At 38.8% G+C, this 20657-nt stretch overlaps 1 protein-coding gene across 3 annotated transcripts; it reads left to right on the top strand.

Moving 5' to 3' along the window:
* Positions 1 to 1098: 1098 nt before the first annotated feature.
* On the top strand, positions 1099 to 20354 carry trim37 (tripartite motif containing 37). Of its 3 annotated transcripts, none has more exons than XM_057321384.1 (25): positions 1099 to 1240; positions 1928 to 2017; positions 4470 to 4571; positions 5347 to 5387; positions 6289 to 6405; positions 6871 to 6958; positions 7158 to 7280; positions 8042 to 8165; positions 8258 to 8325; positions 8407 to 8531; positions 8818 to 8868; positions 8956 to 9037; positions 9621 to 9697; positions 10590 to 10769; positions 10859 to 10973; positions 11127 to 11321; positions 11704 to 11840; positions 13966 to 14048; positions 15096 to 15272; positions 15396 to 15683; positions 15767 to 15931; positions 16074 to 16260; positions 16405 to 16523; positions 16817 to 16963; positions 17781 to 20353. In XM_057321384.1, exons 2-25 carry the CDS (start codon positions 1997 to 1999, stop codon positions 17837 to 17839), a joined length of 2871 nt encoding a protein of 956 aa, XP_057177367.1. In that variant the 5' UTR covers positions 1099 to 1240; positions 1928 to 1996; the 3' UTR covers positions 17840 to 20353. The 3 variants fall into 3 exon arrangements, with proteins under 3 accessions (XP_057177367.1, XP_057177366.1, XP_057177365.1); XM_057321383.1 differs by having other exon boundaries at positions 15378 to 15683; XM_057321382.1 differs by having other exon boundaries at positions 8258 to 8531; positions 17781 to 20354.
* The last annotated feature ends 303 nt before the right edge of the window (positions 20355 to 20657 follow it).

Below are 20657 nucleotides of genomic sequence, written 5' to 3'. Positions count from 1 at the left end.
TTAGTTTCTGGCCGATAGTTAACTGATAGTTGTATAACTAACAAAGTTAGCTAGCGCACCCTATGCGTTCAAAAGTTAACGCTACGTGAAAACTAACCTTGTTCCCCACTTTCTGGTTTGGGCATACGTGAGATATTTTTAGACACAACTCATAATATATAGGAGCAGGTATGTGTAAACTATCAAATTGGAGACTGTGTCGATTGTGGCACTAAACAACACAACAAGATGATATTTTAAACTCCTCATGTAGCCGAATCTGTGCTGGTGACGTCGGCGCAAAAGGGGTCTATAGGAATGTGGTATATAGGCTACTGCTTTCTTGGTGCACAACATGTGTTATCCTGAAATAATCCATTGTGTGTGTGGATACGTTGTACATAAAATTAATAATTTCAAATGTATTTAAAAAGAAAAAAAAAAAGTTGTTAATTCATCAACCAAAATACAAGTCAAAACATAATATACTATAATTATGCAGGAACCATCATTTACTCACATTCGAGTTGTTCCAAACGTATATACATTTCTTAGTTCTGATGAACACAGAGAAAGATATTTGGAATAATGCTTATAACCATCTTGCCCGCCATTGATTCCCATAGTAGGAAAAAATATTTTATATATTTTTTTTAGCCGATAAATCGAATATTTTATATATTTTTTGTTCTGTTGAACACAAAAGAAGACATTTTGAAGAATGTAGGACAGCAAACAGTTCTGGGGCACTTTTGACTACCATTGTTTTTATCCTAATATGGTAGTCAACGGGTGTCTGACGTGATCTGTTTGGTTATAAGCATTATTCCAAATATCTTTCTCCGTGTTCATCAGAACAAAGAAATTTATACACATTTGGAACAACTCGAATGTGAGTAAATGATGAAAGAATTTTTATTTTTGGGTGAAGTATTCATTTAATACATACATTTGATGTTGGCGCTTTCAAGTGGGCGTGCCCAGACGCCAAATGCACCGCCTTTTTAAAATGCGCATTTATGATTGGATAATGCAATTCCAAACATCCACCAACAATGCGGACGATTGGCGGATACGGTTTCCCATGGTGACTGACACGGTCTCCCATGGTGACTGACAGTGACATAGAGGCGCTAGATTTTCTGCAGGCTATAACAAGCAATCTGATGCTACAGAACCTGTTTATAAAACACTAAATTATTAGCGTTTCATGTGGACACTCGGAGCGACGGACTCAGTTTATCGAGGGCAGCATTGCGAGGTAAACGCTTCATTTTCATATGCGGGACCTGGTTGTGCATGAGTTTTGAAATGCTCCTAGCTAACCTGCTAATGTGCTAACCTGTGCTGTATCACCTGAGAGTGTTTGCGGGGGTAATTGTTTGTGTATGGTGTTGTGTTTTTGTTGACATCTCTTTTTGACTGTCCGTCTATACTTTTTGTCTTGATTTGATGGTGGGTTAAGGGCTTACAAGAGCAAAAAATGAGCTCAATATTGGTCACTGTATCCACTTCTGTGATGATAACAAAGATGACAACGTTTGCTGTTGATCAAGCTGGGTGTTATATTTACCTTTGTGTTACATTTTGTAGATTTGTACTGCAAACGGTCTGTAAACCCAAACATAACGGTATTTGACATCCTCGAAAAGTGCATAAAAATATTTAGTGTTTCCTTTTCATGTTTTGGCCATCTGGAATTATAAACAACAGTATTCATAAAATCAATGTCTTTCGACATTCATAAAATCAATGCCAATTCAGATCAAGTAACGTTATGCATGGCCAGACAGAGATATGTATTAGGATCTACCATTTAAAAATACTAAAAACTGTAAAAACTGTTACAATGAAGGTAAACAGACTTTTTTCAATGACCAGGCAGATATTGTGTATGATATTGCTCAAACTTTCATTAGTGAAATGACCTGTTGTCTTTTTGACACAGTAAAAGTGGCTCTCACGCCAAGATTCTTCTATCAAATAAATTGGACTTTTAGAGGTAAAGCTGGCTGAGATGGATGAGCAGAGTGTTGAGGTATGTTGACAGTGTTCTGTAGTTATGTTTTATCCTAATAAGCTTCTGTGTAACCTGTGCCCTTTTGTATTGTTGTTCACCCAAGAATAAAAATTCTGTCAATTATTCACCCTCATACCGTTCAAAACGTGTATGTGACTCTTTCTTCTGTGGAACACAAAAGAAGATCATTTTGAGAAATGTCTCAGTGGTTTCATGTCCATGGGTCAAAGACGAAAAAGGGTTTAAGCATAAAATCAATAAGTGTAATACTGCTTTAAATTGTTGTTGATAAAAAAATGAAAACGTTTTCTGTTTAATTTAAGTGCATTTGAGTTTTTCTGAGCAAAAAATAAATATAATACCTTTTCCCCTAATTTACGGAAGACGCCCACTAAAATGTCATTAATTTACATTTAGTCATTTAGCAGACGCTTTTATCCAAAGCTACTTACAGAGAGTTCAGGGAGCAATAAGCAATATGTCATACAGGAGCAATAATACAACAGGTGCTAATACAAAGTGACTAGTTTCAACAAAAGCCAGACCAATACCAGTTGAGAGAAAGAGAGAGGGTTAGTTTTTTTTTTCTCATTTGTCTGTCAAGTATTCACAGAAGAGATGGGTTTTAAGTAGGGATGCACGATAAATTATCGGCCGATAAATGGTCATTTTTAATGTTATCGATATCGGCCAATAATAATATTAAAGGCCGATATATTATAGCCGATAAATCATAAATCATTTCCTCTGGTTAAACTTCTTCAGCTGCACGATGCTCACAGTTAAAATACAGTACAGTACTGTCTTTCTGTCCTGATCATTCACTTACTGCTATTAGCAAAACATTGTTGATGTAGTATGTAGATATTTATGAATGTGTAAATTATAGGAACAAAAGCAAATTGTTTGAAGCCTATTGAGAGGCTATTGAGAACACCTTTCTGGGTTGCTCTTTCATTTATTTATTGAATAAGCATTATACCTGTAAAGTTTAAAAGTTAAAGAATCTTTAATTGGTGTAAAGTAGGCTTGGTACATGATTTTCAGGGGGAAAAAATAATTTTCAGTTCAGAAAATGTTATAATATTTAGATACTGTATATCGGCCAATAAATCGGTTATCTGCTTCCAAGGTTCAAGAATGATCAGTTATCGTTATCGGCCAAAATTTACATATCGGTGCATCCCTAGTTTTAAGTAGTTTTTTTAATGTCGTGAGAGATGTGGTTGACCGGACTGAGTTAGGAAGAATGTTCCACCAGGAAGGAGTTGTGAAGCAGAATGAGCGGTAAAGCGACACATTCAGTGTAACAATCTTGTCAGGCATATATTTACAACAAAAATCTATGTATGACATATTAAAAGACTTTCACCCCAAATGCTAATTAGTTGTAATTTTACATTTTTTAAATTTGCCCCTATCCTAGGTTTTGCCCATTTGTCAATAAGATGTTTTTACTCATTTAAAGCACAATAAAATGTAATATGCTCCCTTATTCTTTTATATATTTTTTTAATATGTCCAAGTCAGAATAAGCATGTTGTTTGAATTTGTACATAAATATTGTGTTACACTGAATGACAATGTAGCATTATTTCAACCAAATTTTGACATTTTATTCTCCAAAAACTTACTTGAAACCATAAAGTAGACATTTTACTTACATTTAAGGTGCTTTCTATGGACATAAAATCACTTTTGTAAATTTATTTTGATGGGGACATCTTAAGGTTAGTCTCGCAAACTTATCGGCGCTTTCTTCGGCCAAGGCCTGCCCAAGAGGCCATATGACTGACAGATAAAGCAACCAATCACGTTGCGTTTTGTGCCGCGTAATGTTTAGAGGCGTGGAAATGTCCCCGCAGTAACAGACCGGTGTACATTCACGAACGTGTCAAAAGTGAACAGCAACAAAATGATTATAAGTTTATGCCATGGACCTCGCATACTTTAAAGAATTAAGCGTTTAGTCGATCGTGAGGAATTCTTATAGCAACCGTTGTAAACACGACAGCGTACTTCTTAGATCAGACGGCTTCATGTTGTTTCCAGGCGGACCGTTAAAGAACGCGACACGCACGTCTCCCGGAAATCCTGTGAAATTCAACCAATCAGATGACAACTTCGTACGTGCCGAAGTGTTTCCAGAAAAGTGTGCCAGACGTTTAGCCAGCGGTCCGTGGGCGTGACGTCTGAGGCTTAGACTATCTTAACGTCTTTGACCCCTATGCAATGGAATTCAATAAGGCCCCATATAGTGGTCACCAACATTCTTCAAAATATCTTATTTAGCATTCTGCAGAAGAAAGTCATATCTTGGAATATGACATGTGGGCGATGAAAGAATTTTCATTTTAGGGGGAACTATCCCTTTAATTCATGCCAAAGCTTGTTGTGTTGTTTTAACGATGACCGAACACCATTGTGCTTATTCAAGAAATTCATCTTTATCTCTTGCGTGCCTCTTCAGAGTATAGCGGAAGTTTTCCGCTGCTTTATTTGTATGGAAAAGCTGCGGGATGCTCGTCTGTGCCCTCACTGTTCCAAACTGTGCTGTTTCAGCTGCATACGAGTGAGTGAACACACACACGCACACACCAAATAATAACCAAAGTATACCAAAGGCCTGTGTTATTAAGCAGGACTCCCTGATCTGTCTTTTTTACTTCAGCTCAACTGGACATGAGTATATATGTGTGCAGGGGATTTTGGAGTGGAAATTGCTTTAGATTGTGATTTGTCAAGACAAAGTGGGGTTGTCAAGCTTAAAGTCCATACAGTTTGTTTATTGTGTTCTGAAGTCATATAATAGCGTTGTGTGGGGAAATGATGTTTTTGTCTGCCCTGCACCCTAAATAACAAATGGGTTGTCATTGTTGCTGATGTCAGAAGGCCATTGGTTTTGTGTGTGTGTGCGGTAATATAACAGGAAACTCCATTCAGAGGGAGGGCAAGATTACCAGTAAAAAAAATATTCGTTGCAGTCAGTTCCCCACACAGATTTATCATATAGTTTGGAAAGACTTTAAATATAGCACACAAGTCGTACTGACTACTATTGGAGACTTTGATTTGGCAAGAAGATCCTTAAAATAATTTTTTTGATGAAGAGTTTCTTTAACTCCAGAATTGATATGAAGATCAGTTATCTTTGCCAAATACCCTTGCATATCAAAAATTATAGATGCTTTTATGTATTCCAAGTTTAGACCAGTGCAGAATGTGTTGGACAGAATCCTGCTAATAAAACCCATTTTAATAATTGTCTTCTTAAAATGTGATCGGTTTGATGAGCCAAGCTAGCATTTGGAATAGAAGTCAAGATGTTTTGTTTTTCTCTCTGGCAGCGATGGCTGACGGAGCAGAGAGCACAGTGTCCCCACTGCCGGTAAGAATCTGAAACTTCAAACATTCTTTGAGTAACTCTAGAAAAGTATTGATTTTTCTATTGTTAGTGCTCACAGAAAGAGTTCATTTCAGTGAGGCATCGATTAGTTACATTAGAGAGATCTCTTCCAAAAAAGCTTTAGATGACTGGACCGGAGCCACATGTGAATTTGTTGGCCTGCAAGAAGCACACTTACATAATTGCCAAAGCAATCTAAAGAGTGCCTACAAACCCAAGGTCTACAATTTAAAATCTGGAACTCAAAAATCATATAAGTGCAGATACTTTTATCACTTTTTTGGGTTGCTTTCAAAAACAAAGATCAGCAAATCTAACAAACAGTTCTTTAGTTTTTGGAGTTTCATCTCTGCAATCTTTGTATTGAAGTTTTCCTGAAGACACACTGACACTATAGTTATCTGTATCTTTTCTTAAAGGTATAGTGCACCCAAAAAAATGCTATTATGTTGTTTTCATAGAAATGTTTATTTTAGGGTGAACTATACCTTAAGCCTCTACATCCTCAAGCAGACATGCTTTGATTCGAATTGGAGATCACATCAGAGATACTCGTATCATAGAGATGGGAGGGTCTGTAATACTTCCAATTGGAGAACCTGTAACGGCTAACAAAACCCATTGACATCCATTCAAAAAACCAGCATCTGGTCTCCTTTCCTGCATTCCGCTGAAGCCAGGGTGTTAGCATTAGCCGTTACGCTTTTTTGCCTAATGGTTGCAGGCTTTTCTTTTAAAAGGGCTTTGATCACATGCTCCACATCCAGTATTATCCAATCCTGTTCCTCCATGCTCTACCTATCATTTCATGTTCTCCTTTCTCTCAATAAAAATGACAAAGAAACTACAAATGAAACCTTCTTTGACTTCATGTTAAATTCAGAGCTCCGCTTCAGCTGAGGGAACTGGTGAACTGTCGCTGGGCAGAGGAAGTGACACAACAATTGGACACCCTGCAGCTGTGCAACCTCACAAAACATGAAGAGAACGACAAAGACAAGTGAGCTATACACATATTCAAACAAAATTTTAATTTCGGCCTACAGGTGAAAAATGATGCTTATTCAAACTCTCTGTCACAGACCATGAAAACTGTGTGATGGTTTAAATAGTTTAAGCAAATAAATTTACACAGAAATGAAATTTCTGTCATTATTTAATTTTATGTTGTTTCAAATCCGCATTACTTTCTTCTGTGGAGCAGAAAAGGCAGAATAGATTCGTACAGCTTCAGTCACCATTTACTTTCATTCCATGTTTTTCCTATTAAAGTGAATGGTGACCGAAGCTGCAAGTCCCTAACATCATCTTTTGTGTTTTGCGGAAGAATTAAAATCACTGGTTGGAAAAAACATGAGGTTTACTTAAAGATGATAGAATTTTTATTTTGGGGTAGCTGTCCCTTTAAGCATAGATTCTATGACCTGACTGCGAATTGACTGTAAGTCATTTTTTGCCCCATCAGGTGTGAGAACCATCACGAGAAGCTGAGCGTGTTCTGCTGGACGTGTAAGAAGTGCATTTGTCACCAGTGTGCGCTGTGGGGAGGCATGGTACGCAATTCAGTCTCCAAAATGAATTAGTCAGGCCGGAGGATTGCGTGTATGGTGTCATTTCCTCCCCAAATGTTATGAGATGAAAAATGAGTGAATGAGCAAATGATCAACGAATAATACAATCTGTCCCAAACAAACAAAATTCGTTTGAGATTTCTGCAGATTAAATCACATATCTGTCCTCATCTCTCCACAGCATGGAGGTCATACGTTCAAACCCCTCGCTGAGATCTACGAGCAGCATGTGACAAAGGTGAACGAGGAGGTGGCTAAACTACGACGCCGGCTAATGGAGCTCATCAGTCTGGTTCAAGAAGTGGTGAGCACATGGGCTTCTAATTTACGCCCACACCGTGTCAGTTTATGATCGATCTTTTCAGCCAGAAAACTCTTGATGAGTCTGCTAATAAAAATATTATTTAATTATATATGTCTGCATTCATAAGTGCTTTGGAGGGCATTTTGTATAAAATGTAGCACACAAGGACATTTAGGAACCCACACAAATCTATTACTGTTCACTTTTGAGTTTCATGTTATAGTCCACTAGAGGGCACCATAATCTCATGAAAAACAGAAAAGTCATGTACAATAGGGGTTTAGGACTAGGAAAGACATTTTTAATGTTATTGTATGTTGGTATAGTACATATTTTACTTTTAAAAATCAGCTTTGCGTTATGTTGTATTATTTACCACCTTAAAGGGATTTGGACATCATAAACACTCTTACAGGGATAGTTACCCAAAAATGAAAATTCTGTCATTTACAAAACAAGCTCATGTTTTTTTAAACCTGTATGTCTTTCTTACTTTTGCAGAACACCAAAGATGATATTTTGAAGAATGTTGGTTACCGAAAACCGTTGTTTCCCATTTACTTGAATTAGTTTTTGGTTACCAACGTTCTTCAAAATATCTTCTTTTTGTTTTGCAGCAGAAAGAAAGCCATAGAGGTTTGAAATATAAAGAGGGTGAGTAAACGATGATCTCTTTAACTTTTGCCATTACTGAAGAAACATTAAGGTCTATCTTCCATGTTAAGATCATTTCATCAACATGCAAGTTATATGAATTTCAGGAAAAGAATGTCGAGGCGGTGCGTGGAGCGAAGGATGAAAGAGTGAGAGAAATCCGTAACGCTGTGGAAATGATAATTGCACGACTCGATAATCAACTCAAGAACAAACTCATCACACTCATGGGTACATCTACTTTATTCTTCTTTTAATGTGGTCTGCATGTATCCTGATGTTTCGGGTAACGTCAGTCTAATGTAAAGTTGTCGTTCCTACAGGACAGAAGACCTCTCTGACTCAGGAGACTGAACTTCTGGAGTCTCTTCTGCAGGAAGTAGAACATCAGGTACCTCAGTGTGATCCAGTGAAAGCAGATGTAGATGTTCTGATATGTTTTGTGTTCTTGAGCGTGTTTTGTATCCCACAGCTGCGGTCGTGCAGTAAGAGCGAGCTGATCTCGAAGAGTCCGGAGATCCTGCTCATGTTCCAGCAGGTTCACAGGAAACCAATGCAGTCCTTCGTCACCACACCCGTTCCACCAGACTTTACTAGGTACACACTGGCACGCTGCACCTGACATTTCTTGTCGAGTGTTTTTTGGGTCGTTAAAGTGGCTCTCTGAGAACATCAATCTATCTTCTTCTTGTTTGATGATTTTCTGAGCTTAAAAGTAGTGTTAATTTCTAATGAGAAAATACATTTTCAGTTATGTTTCATTAGCTAGATGTTGCTCGTGTAGAGTAAAACTTCCCCGCAAGCCATCGTGTTTCGTGAGAAAATTATTACTGACCAACTAATGTGCTGAAAATGCATTGAGAAAAAAATCATTTCTTCTTAGTGAGCTGGTTCCTGCCTATGACTCAAGCACCTTTGTTTTGGCAAACTTCAGGTAATGATAACGTTTTTTCAAATAATTTACTATTTGAGTGGTGCGTCAGTTGTATGGCTTGATCTGATGACGTCTTGTTGTGTAAAGTACCCTGCGACAGAGAGCAGACCCCGTCTACAGCCCCCCTCTCCAGATATCAGGTCTGTGCTGGAGGTTAAAGGTTTATCCAGTAAGTTTGTCATTTTCCTTCTATTGATTCTTAAAAGAATAGTTCACCCAAAATAAAAAAATTCTGTCTTCATTTACTCACCCTCAAGTTGTTCCAAATCTGTATATATTTCTTTGTTCTGTTGAACACAGAGAGATATTTGGAAGAATGCTTTTAACCAAACAGTTCGAACTTCTTGGCCGCCATTGACTACCATAGTAGGAAAATTTTCTTTATAAATGTCTATGTTCTGTTGAACAGAAAAGAAGATATTTTGAAGAATGTAGGAAAGTAAACAGTTCTGGGGCACTTTTGACTACTATTGTCATTTTTCCTACTACGGTAGTCAATGGTGGCCAAGAACTGTTTAGTCACAAGCATTCTTCCAAATATCTTTCTGTGTATTTATCAGAACAAAGAAATTTAAACAGATTTGGACTTGAGGGTGATTAAATGATGTCAGAACTTTCATTTTTGGGTGAACTGTTCTTTAAATTTGGCATCTGGCTGCATTTCATAACTAAAAAAGTGAATCAATGACCATGACAGAGCATGCTTTTATTACATCTGAATTATCTCTAGTTTTGTAATTGTTTTGTTTCAGGATGGCAACGGGGTTGTGCGGGGAAACTATCTTTCTGTCTTTCTGGAGTTATCGGCAGGGCTTCCCGAGACCTCGAAGTATGACATTTAAGCAGCAGTTAGAAAAAAACATGGCATAGCACGTAGGGCTGTTTATTGGCAAGTGCCTCCCGATACGATACATATCACAATAGATGGGTCACGATACAATATATTGCTATGTATTTCGATACGATACACATTTACGATATATTGCAATACTTTAAATAGCAAATGTAAAAAGTAGAGCTAGAAATACAACATGCTGTGCACCACCTGGTGTTTTCTGTAAGGATAAGTGTAAAAACATCCCTTACCTCTGCAGAGTAGCCATGATGTGCGATGCATGGACCTTTAGATCAGAGGTTTGGGTTCTCAAACTGTGGATTGCGCCCCTCAAGCGGGTAACACAGGGGAATAAGGTGGCTCACGCAAGTCACTTGGCTGTTGTGGTGCATTACAGTTAAAACACTGAACATGGGCAGTGTAAAACCTCTGGTTCATCCGTGCTGTAAATGCGCTGGTGTCACATCCGTGAAAGCACAATAAATGTCATTGTTACTTTTCTTAATAAACTTTTTGTCTAATGCACTGCAGTAGCCAAGTGACTTGTGTCATGACTTGCGAAGCTTACAAACAGCATTATTTGATATAACTCATTACTCCATTACTTATTTTGAAAACCAAAGCACACCCACACATCAGCTCTGAGAGCTCCAAGCGTTCTTATATTTTTCGCCATGCTCGCTTCCACTTACTTTTGGCCGTATGTATATATGACATGATTTTAAAAAATATAGTAGAAGTATCACTATCGATACACTATCGAGAAAAAAAATATTGCGATAGTTACATGTATCGATATTTTTGCACAGCCATAATAGCACGTCCTGTTCTTGTGAAATTGTTGCAGTATACAGGAAGTGTTTCTCACTGGCAGTATTTCTTCCAGGTATGAATACAGGGTAGAGATGGTCCATCAGGCCTCCAGCGACCCCACCAAAAACATTATTAGAGAGTTTGCTTCAGACTTTGAGGTGGGGGAGTGCTGGGGCTATAACAGATTCTTCAGACTGGATCTTCTTGCCAGTGAGGGATACCTCAACATGCAGACCGACACTCTTGTGCTGAGGTTTACAAGATTATCTGTGTTCTTTTAAAATGAGTTTGGAATCAATTTCTTTCGAGTGTCGTGTAATGCTCTGATGGTTTTTTTCACAGGTATCAGGTGCGTTCACCCACCTTCTTTCAGAAATGTAGAGATCAGTACTGGTATATATCTCAGCTTGAGTCTGCACAGTCCGGCTACGTTCAACAGATCAACAACCTTAAAGAGGTCAGTGTTTAACATAACCTCCATGTGTCATTTTGACCCCGTAACCCAGCCTCAGAATGAATGGCCTTGGTCCTTTGACCTATAAATTTCTCCTAACGTTATACTTTTCCCTGTTATGTGATCTGTTTTTGTGTGGTCTGTTTCTGTGTTTAGAGACTCGCTATCGAGCTGTTCCGTCGACAAAAGTCCCGGAGTTCGTCTCCTGATCGACGCCTCTGTCCCGCAGCTTCTTCAGGGAGAGACTCACGTCAGGGGAAGACTTCTGTACCAGAGGAGGGTAGTCAAGCAGCCTCAATAGAGACAAAGGAAGATGAGGACGAGGAGAAAACCCATCATGATGACTCTAATGTAAGAAATGTCTAAAAGAGCGGCACTCGGAAATGAATAGCTATTTATATTTATATAATAATTATATCAATTATTTCTGATCTTTGCCCCTTTTCTTTTGAAAAAAGATGTAAGACATTTGTTTACTACTAGAAATTATTAGACTATAAAAAAATGTTGACACATCAAGATTATTAATCAATAGTCACAATGTACAGTTTAGTACGATGACACAACTCTCAGAACAAGTTACACTCATCTTGATATTTAAAGAAAACAGGCCTAAAAGTGTTGTAATGATGCTGAAGCTTTGATGACATCACTATCTCTCTCATGTGCGCAGTTATTTGGTTAAATGTTGCTTCAGCCTCATGAACTGTCTTATGTGTTGGTGTGACTTTAGGAGCTGTCTGATGGAGATCTGGAGGTGGACTGTCTCACTGGAGATGAAGACGTCAATCCTCTGGATGGGAGTAGCACCTCCGGCAGCTCCACTGCCACCAGTAACACAGAGGAGAACGACATTGATGAGGAAACCATGTACGTAATAAATGAAACAGTCTTACTTAGACTTCAGAATGTGATGAGCCATTTGGGAATGTGCATTATAGTGTTTTTACCTGTGTTAAAGGTCCAATCTATGAAATTTAGCAGCATCTAGCGGTGAGGTTACTAATTGCAACCAACGGCTCACTCCACCCCTCCCTTTTGAAGCACTACGGTGGCTGACACAGGACTAAGATGTCGCGTTTTTGCTTCTTTGCTGAAGGAGATAACATATTTACGAAACTCGTTCTGTAGAGCAGTTTGTCCGTTTAGGGCTACTGTAGAAACAACATGGTGAATTCCATGCAAGGGGACCCGCGGTGTATGTAGATAGAAATAGCCCATTCTAAGGTAGTAAAAACATAACGCTTCATTATGTAAGGTCTTTATACACCTCTGAAGACACGATTATGTTTGTTATATTGCATTTCTGTCAATAGATCCTCCTAAAAATTAAACAGTGGACCTTTAAAGTATATTTGTATATTTAAGTGTATATATTTTAAAAGTCCTACATTCAAGCGTTTTAGACGCACTATTCACCATTTGTTCCGACATCTTCATGTTGTGGTAAATGCTAGTGTACATGCAATGAGTGGGACATGGTGCTTTGTGTGCCAATGGGGAACAGCTGTATCCACCTCCTGGCTAGAAAACACATTTTAATTAGGGCTGCTACCACATTTTTGACAGGCAACCCCTCTCAGTGTGTGTTTAAGCAAAGCTCTTCTGCCCTTTCACGATCTGAGAGCATCAGCACTATTGGCAGCTTTGACTTGTGTGGGCTCTGTGAGAGTGCTCGTGTTTCTGTAGTGAGATGCTGAAGTCAGAACCTCACATGTTTCTGCTCATGCTGCCGGCTCCCGCCCGCTCACACACGCACGCACGCACGCTGCTTCAACCAGATGAGACGAATGAGTCATCACAGCTTCTGCCTCCTGCCTACAAATGCCTGTTCTCAAACATCTCTGGCTTTTCCAATATGAATTCAGGGGTTTCCTGCAGGATTTCTGTTGATATGGGGGACACGACCATCCTCAGCCTTATATTTTTATATAGGAATTTCCAAATGCTGATGAATTCTTTTAACTATTCATTCTAATTTAACGATAACCTTGTTGTGTAGACCGTTTTACTGCACATTATTATTAATAACTTTATAGAAATGTACCGTTTAAAGGAATAGTTCATCTAAAAATTATGCATTTTTAATCATTTATTCACTCTCAGGTTATTTCCATGTATGACTTTTTTCGTATGCAGAACAAAAGAAGATATTTTGAAGAACGTTGGTAACCAAACAACATTGGCCCTCACTGACTTCCATTGTATGGACACAAAACCACAGGGACATTTCTTAAAATATCTTCTTTTGTGTTTCATAGAAGAAAGAGTCCTATAGGTTTGGAAAGTCATGATGAATAAAGGATGACAGTTTGTATTTTTGGGTGAACTATACCTTTATTTATCTTTACGTGAGGAGGCGTGGCTTTGGAAAGAGCTCTGAATGGAGTTGTTGTCGAACCTTCACGACTTCATTCTCGTAAAAGACTTATTATGAGATTATTCTAAAAAATAGAAAGACTTTATTCCTGTAATGTTTCTTTTCTATTTTTTTCATTCTTTGTGTAAATTGCTTTTTGAGAGCAGTACAGATGGTTGAGGATTAGAGAAAGAGTTGAAGAATAGTTCATTGGGGTGGTACAGTATTTATTAAGCATAGAGTGGTTGTTCTAGGATTTGTTGGATGTATGCATCGAGTCAAGGCTCTCAGCTTCTATAAATACTGTAGTAGATCTGCGCAGAGAATCGCTGGAGAGGAGTGACTCATTGTGTGGTGCAGCCCGAGACAATAGTGCATGTGTTACTCTCTTACACACACACACGCATACATATTCAGCAGTAGCTGTACGCTACCCACACCCCCTGTGGAGCGGCTTATTTCAGACCGTTCCACTCCTCACTATAAACGGGGGACCACGCACATGAATCCTGCTTTGATTAGTGTCAAACATGTGGAATCGTAGACTTGGATCGTAGACTTGTTTACTTGCTGTTGACATTTCAGTAAACTAAAGGCATTATAGGAACAATGATCATGATTTTCCATTTGTTGTAGGTCTGGTGAGAATGACGTGGAGTACAGTGGGAATCTGGACCTGGAGGAAGGTGAACTACCTGAGGATGTTGCCGGGGCAACAGGTGAACCAGCGTTTCTGCACCCGAGCACCCTCATTAATGGCAGTAGTGTTGTTTTTTTAATGAACATTGAGTGCCATGCATGTGGCAGTCTGGTGTGTTGAAGCACTTGGCTTTGAAGTGTCATCAACTGCAACACCTTGCTAATCATCTGTAGTGATGTAACCAAGCCGAATTACCATATCAGGCTTTGAGAGTGCAGGGTTCCCCGCAAGAAAAGCTTTAGAAAAGCTAACTTCCGAATGGCTTGCTTTGGCTGTGAAGGTTGTTAGTGGTCAACCTTTTAATGGCTGATCACTAGAACAGGTTTTTTATTTATTGTTTTATTTATTTGATTTATTAATATTTTGAATTTGCTTTTATTTGATATATTTTGATAATTCAAAGACCATTTTTGTTGTTATTATCGTTATTAATATTTTTAGTATTACTATTTAGGTTTCATTTATTTTTGTTTTGCGTCAACCAGAACGTATTTCAGTTGCTGGGGTAGCATTTCTGATTTTCATCCACTTCAAGTTTCCCAAATAATATTTAAACTTTATTTTTTAATTGAGTATTTTTTATTTTTTATTTTATTATTTGTTTTATTTAAAACTAATTCCATTTTTATTTTAACAGAATTTTTCATAGTTTTTAGTTCATGCTAAAAGTCCTGCTCTAGATTGCAGATTGCTGTTATAATGGCAAAAGTCAATAAAGTTCAATTTAAAGCAAATCATTTCTACAGTCAATGCCAATCATCTCAAAATTACAATTTCAGTAGTTTAATACCAGTAGCAGTAAAATTGGTTGACTCTCTGTTGCAATTTTAATAACATGGAAAATCACCATACTTGAGTTTAGTTTTGCGTAAACCTAAGCTAATCACCACCCAAAATTTTGAAGGTGGTGCTCTTTCGAACTGACCACTGGTTTGACTCAGCACTGCTAAAGGCTGTTACGTTCTTGGTTTAAACTTGGTCATATGCACCCATGATGGCTACCATCCCTAAATGCTTAAACAGCCAAAATCCCCTCTAAACTGACTGTTTCCCCCCGTTTGGTCAGGAGGTTCCAGCGCAAGTTCCCGTAGTTCAAGACGCGGAGCAGGTGCAACCTCATCCAGTCTCCTGGAGATCGACCCCGTCTTCCTCATTCAGCTCTTGGACCTGAAGGACCGCAGCCATATGGAGTCACTATGGGGCATGCAGCCACGCCCACCTGCCTCTTTGCTCCAAACCCAAGGTGTCAAAATGAATCAAGCTTCATTTTAGTCATTTATGTCATATTTAATTCAAATGGATTCCACAATAACACTAAAATGACAGTAGCATCAAATTTGTCGTTCAGAACATTTTTGTTTGACAGCTCCTGCTGTAACTTCTCGTAAAGAACGGGAGCGTCGGCCACAGGCGGTGCGGCGGTCGGCCCCGGATTCGGGGGTCCTGATCAGGCTGAAGGCTCAGATGGCTGAGGTGCGCAGTAAGATGTCGGATGTGAAAGGGCAGCTGGAAGCTCGTGGTGGAGCCAATCCACGGGTCCCTTCTCAAGGAGCCTTAAACCATGACCCCTCCATGGATTTAGAGATGGGGCCTAACCGCAAACCAAGTGATCTGCTCTTCAAAGGGCCCGTCTCATCACGACACTCCCGCAGTGGTACGGTGTTATTACAGTCTAATTTTAACCTCTGTATTTACATATTACGATAAAACATCTTAGTTTTGATCTCATCTTCCCAGGTGTAAAAAAGGCTGGTTCTCCTAAACAAGAGAGCTTGGGGGCACTGGGTGGGCTGTCCCTGCGCAGGGCTGTGGATGCTGGCGAGAAGGAGCTGAGAGGAGCTGGTCGAGAGTCACCAGCTGAACCCGCTCTGTGTCCTAGAGAGGGACCCTCCTCATTGGATGGTCAGTATGCTACACTCTCCGTCTCGTGATTCATTACAAAAATGAAAAGCAACAATTTGGAATGATCTATTAATAGAAGACGCAAAAAGCTTTGGGGAAACCCAAGCCTGATATTTAAAAGCACTTAATCTGTGTTTTGCAGGTTCTCTCAAACCTTGCAGTGTGCAAAGTTCTCCTCCCTCTCTTGGAAGCTGTTCTTCTGATAAACCCTCTGGCTCGAAATACAACGAGATTCATTTCGGATCTTCTGCTGCAGAGCTATTCAGCGTCACAGCATTAAATGGAGCGTCTGCACTCGCCACCAAACAACGCAGGGCTCCAGCCGTAGGGTAATGTAATGAAACAAGCCATCAGCACCACGCCATATTCTCTGAATTCTGTGTGTATTCATTCATAAACTGAGGGTAGATAGATTGATGGATATGTTCAAAGGTAATAAACGCACATTCATTAGCTATGATTGTTCCCCTCAGGTCTGCTGTGTTGACGGACAGCTCGCTTAACTGTGACCAAGAGAACGCTGGTGAGATCCATCAGTCACTGCTGTCACTGGCTGAGCCGTCGTCATCCTCCTCCTCACATCCTGATGAAGGTGAGACGGGAAGATCTGTTCTCAAAAACTCAGAGAACATAACTACACCGCAGCATGAAGATGTTACATTTATGTTGATTCGATGACTCATTGCACACACTGTGAGCAAATGCCACTCATTTAGCTGCACATAAAATTAGATTCGTTTTCAGAATTATTACTCAAAGACCTGATGTCGTTTTTTCCCCAGTTAACATTTGAACATTTTATTAGCCACCACTGTTAAAATAATATAAATATATGTTATTACCTACACCGATTGGTACTTGTTGTTCAAACACATCCGTCCACAGGTCTCCTCTGTCAGAAGCAGACCCACCACACGCTGCCGAGCATGAGCAGTGATAGTGAGCTGGACTGTGACACGGAGAACGAGAACGAAGCCGTTGCTCTTGAGGCTGGGGACTGTCAGTTTGACACCAGAACATTACCCTGCGCAGGTATAGTACTCTAAAAAATACACTTGAAGGTGTAGAGTACAATATTTAGCGGCATCTAGTGGTGAGGTTGCGAATTGCAACCAACGGCTCAATCCACCCCTCCCATTTGAAGCACTACGGTGGCTGACACAGAACTCGGATGTTGTCACGTTTTTGCTTCTTTGCTGAAGGAGATAACATATTTATGAAATGCGTTCTGTAGAGCAGTTTGTCCGTTTAGTGCTACTGTAGAAACAACATGGAGAATTCCATGCAAGGGGACCCGCAGTGTATGTAGATAGAAATAGCTCATTCTAAGGTAGTAAAAACATAACGCTTCATTATGTAAGGTCTTTACACACCTCTGAAGACATTTCTGTCAATAGATCCCCCCAAAATTACACGTTGGACCTTTAAAGTTTCAAGTTGGTGTTTTCCATACAATTAAAGTAAATGGTGACCTGTCTCTGCTCATTTCCACACAATGAAAGTTTGGTAAAATGCTATAAAAATAATTATTTAATAGTTACACATTTTCATGGCTGTTATTTGTTAGTTCTAGAGTTCATATAACAATGTTAAGAAAATCATTATTTGTCCCTATTGTAATTGTGTGCTGTGTTCTAGATTGGACAAGCACATATGTAGTGCTTTTGTAAGCTGTGAAAATCACAGAGTTCAGCACAGGTCAACCCCTTGTTTTAGTCTTTAATTTTCTCTGTAGGTGGGCAGGAGACAGGAACTAAAGAGCGAGCCTGCCTATTATAGTTTTAGATTATTCCTCATTTTATAACAGTGTGTGTGGTCTTTGGAAGTCATGTTTGTGTCTCATTCTCAGGCGAGCAGCTGATCGCCGATGATCTAAGCTTTGTGACGGGAGAAACCACTGAGAGGTGATTCACCACAGCGTTACAAAAATGTGTGGAAGTGACACAACCTTCCTGTGTCAACAGGCACTGGATGTGTTTTCTCCATTTCCTCTGTGTCTGAGCACTTTCTTGATGTTCAGCTAGAACTGAAATAAGAATGTTTATGTGCTGTATGTTATTTCAGAGAATCACACTTTCTGGAATGGGAGAGAAGTGTTTTATTTTTGCTTTGCATAACATTCCGTTGTAAAGGTAAAGTTGTAAAAACGTATGTGTGCATAACCAGATATTACAGTTATATATTTCTTCTTCTCTGGCAATGCTGCTTATTGTTATATGTATTGAATTTTGAAGCACTTTGGTTTGTTTGGTTTTGTCTAATTGAGTCAAACTACTGGGTTTTGATGCAAAGAATGTCAGGAAGGTGCTGCTCTATAACTGTATTTATATGCTGTTTTAGCTTTATCCTTTGTGCAGTTATATATAGATATTAGCGCACTTTTTATTGTTTAATGTAGTTTTCCTCTAAAGTAGCTGACCCCACTTGCAAGAGTGAACGTATCAAGCTGTCTAAACCACAAAGTGTCATACAAACATAAACAAGTTTACATTCAGATGTCTGCAAAAATGAAGCAAAACACTTAAGTTACGAACACTTTTATTTGTTTCAAACTACTGCAACATTCCCATATTTAGTTTTAACTATATTTATTTGTAGCATATGCACATGTCTGTTAACCTACACAAAGTCCCAGGTGGGTCCAACCCCAAGCTGTTTTGTGTTTTTGTTGTTTGGTTAAGAGCTCCGAGACAAAGCATTGTTGACACATGGCAGTAGCAGCTGGAAAACGGCACAGTTTATGTTCTCAATACATGTCATGGCTTCATCTACAGCTGGGGAATGATGCAGCTGTATTCATTTCAGTTCACAGTGTGGCTCTTTGCATGCGTTGCTTTTGCCGTATACAATCTGTTGAACGTTTTGTTGAGATGCATTTACTGCATTGCTCATGCTGTTAATCTACATCTTCACTTCAATCGATGATTTGAACAAAGCTAGAACTGAATGATTTTTAAATTGTATTTTCTCCCTTGTTAACTATAAACTTATTCGTTCGCTCTGCATGTTTGTGATCGCTGCAAGGTCCAAAAAGTGTTCAGTGACTGTCCAGTGTTGATCCAATGTTGTTATATGTAATGTTTTTGTCCCTGTTGTTGACGTTTGTGTTTCATATGAGAAAGGGGACAGTTGACTGAGAGAATCATTCTTGTTTACTAGCTTCTGGCATGTTTCATTTAATTTTTTTGACCCAAAACAAACTGGAATATATGAACAGTATTTTACTGTATATTTATCTATCGAAACTAAAATATGAACAAATAAATGTAATTCTTAATAAAATGCAGTTTTGAGTGGTTATTTGTTGCACCATTATCAGAAAAAGCATATATGCATTTAAATGTCACAGTATTACTTTCATGAAAATGAAGCAGGTTTTTTTTGGATTTCTTGTTTGATATAACTATTAAGCATACAGTAATGTCAAAAAATAGTGTTGCAATGAATAAAAAAACGGTATAAAGGTAGTACACTTGTACATGTTCTCTCGCTAACTGTGTGTGTGCATGCGTGCCTGCGCGCGTCCGTCTGCCTCTCTGCACCTGCTGTTTGGTCTAGTCTGTGTGATGTGCTGTGTGAGAATAAACCCAGCAGTGTTTATGTGCACGAGTGAGTGTTGGCTCAGATTCTGTTCCCCGGGTCCAGTCCCTCCCCTCCAGCACCTGATGACTGCCAACACAAAGCCTTTTGTTTATACTGTACTTCTACCGCATTATGGAGACCAGATTCATTACGTTTTATATTTATATAAAGAGAGTCTGCATTGGGCTGTTAAAACTATTAGTTTATGCTCAGGTGTTCAGCTCTCTGTTGTTCAAAACAAGCAAGCCAGCTATAGACAGGTTCATATAATATATGTTTTTTTGTTGTTGTTGAAAGATTTGTTTAACAGACAAAAGTAGTGAGAATTCAGCAATTCAGACAAGAGAAAGGTCTCCTGTCTGACCAAACCCAATACTTCTATTGAACAAATTAATTATTTATGTCAAAACTTTCATGCTGTTCCACTTCCACTGTTTTGCATAAGATCATATAAGACAGAAATCGAAACAAAAGCGCCCATGATACACGTGTCATTAGATAAGTGCTTCTATTTGCGTTCGCTTACGTAAACGCTACATGATTTTCAAAAGCTCTTTTGAAATACATAGAGGAATAGCTGTGGCTTTCACTGTGGAACGGCCTTAAAGTATATCCATTAATATCTCACGAACTATTAAAGTTTGATGTAGGCCATACCACAACACTGAGTAAGGAACGCAATACTGTGCTATCCATCTCACCTCTACTTCTGACAAAACCTTTTTATGGGTGACATTTCTGTACATATAACAACATGATATTATACATATGTATTTATATTTTTATTATGTGAGTGTAATTTCCCTTGAGAAATTTAACCATAGTAACCATCTAACCATGATATTTGTAGTAGAAATTTTGGTAATAAAATTGGCAATACAAATAGTATCTAATCAGTCTGTCAAAAACATGATTACTACTCTTTTACTGTAATGAAGCCATGTACATTTTTCCTAATGACTAAAAACAATGACAGGAAGAAAAGCATCCGGTAGTCTTTCGTAATCCTTAATCTCCCTGTAATCTGATTTTAATTTGATCTCTGCCAAGAGAGGCAGTACAAACACATGGTGGACTAAAATTAAACCAGCCGAAAAGGCAACATCACGTGTACACGGACGCATTCTGGAGTCGCCACAGGAAG

Source organism: Triplophysa rosa, linkage group LG22 (genome assembly GCF_024868665.1).
Source record: "Triplophysa rosa linkage group LG22, Trosa_1v2, whole genome shotgun sequence".
Taxonomy (NCBI): Eukaryota; Metazoa; Chordata; class Actinopteri; order Cypriniformes; family Nemacheilidae; genus Triplophysa; species Triplophysa rosa.
This window is presented reverse-complemented; position numbering and strand designations above follow the sequence as displayed.

What these genes read in the sequence shown, in the direction of transcription:
- trim37 (XM_057321382.1), top strand. Translation starts at nt 1,997, where the DNA reads ATGGATGAGCAGAGTGTTGAG. An exon ending in GGAGGTTAAAGGTTTATCCA is followed by an intron (nt 9,038 to 9,620) that starts GTAAGTTTGTCA and finishes GTTTTGTTTCAG; the next exon opens with GATGGCAACGGGGTTGTGCG. An exon ending in CGCAGGGCTCCAGCCGTAGG is followed by an intron (nt 16,261 to 16,404) that starts GTAATGTAATGA and finishes TGTTCCCCTCAG; the next exon opens with GTCTGCTGTGTTGACGGACA.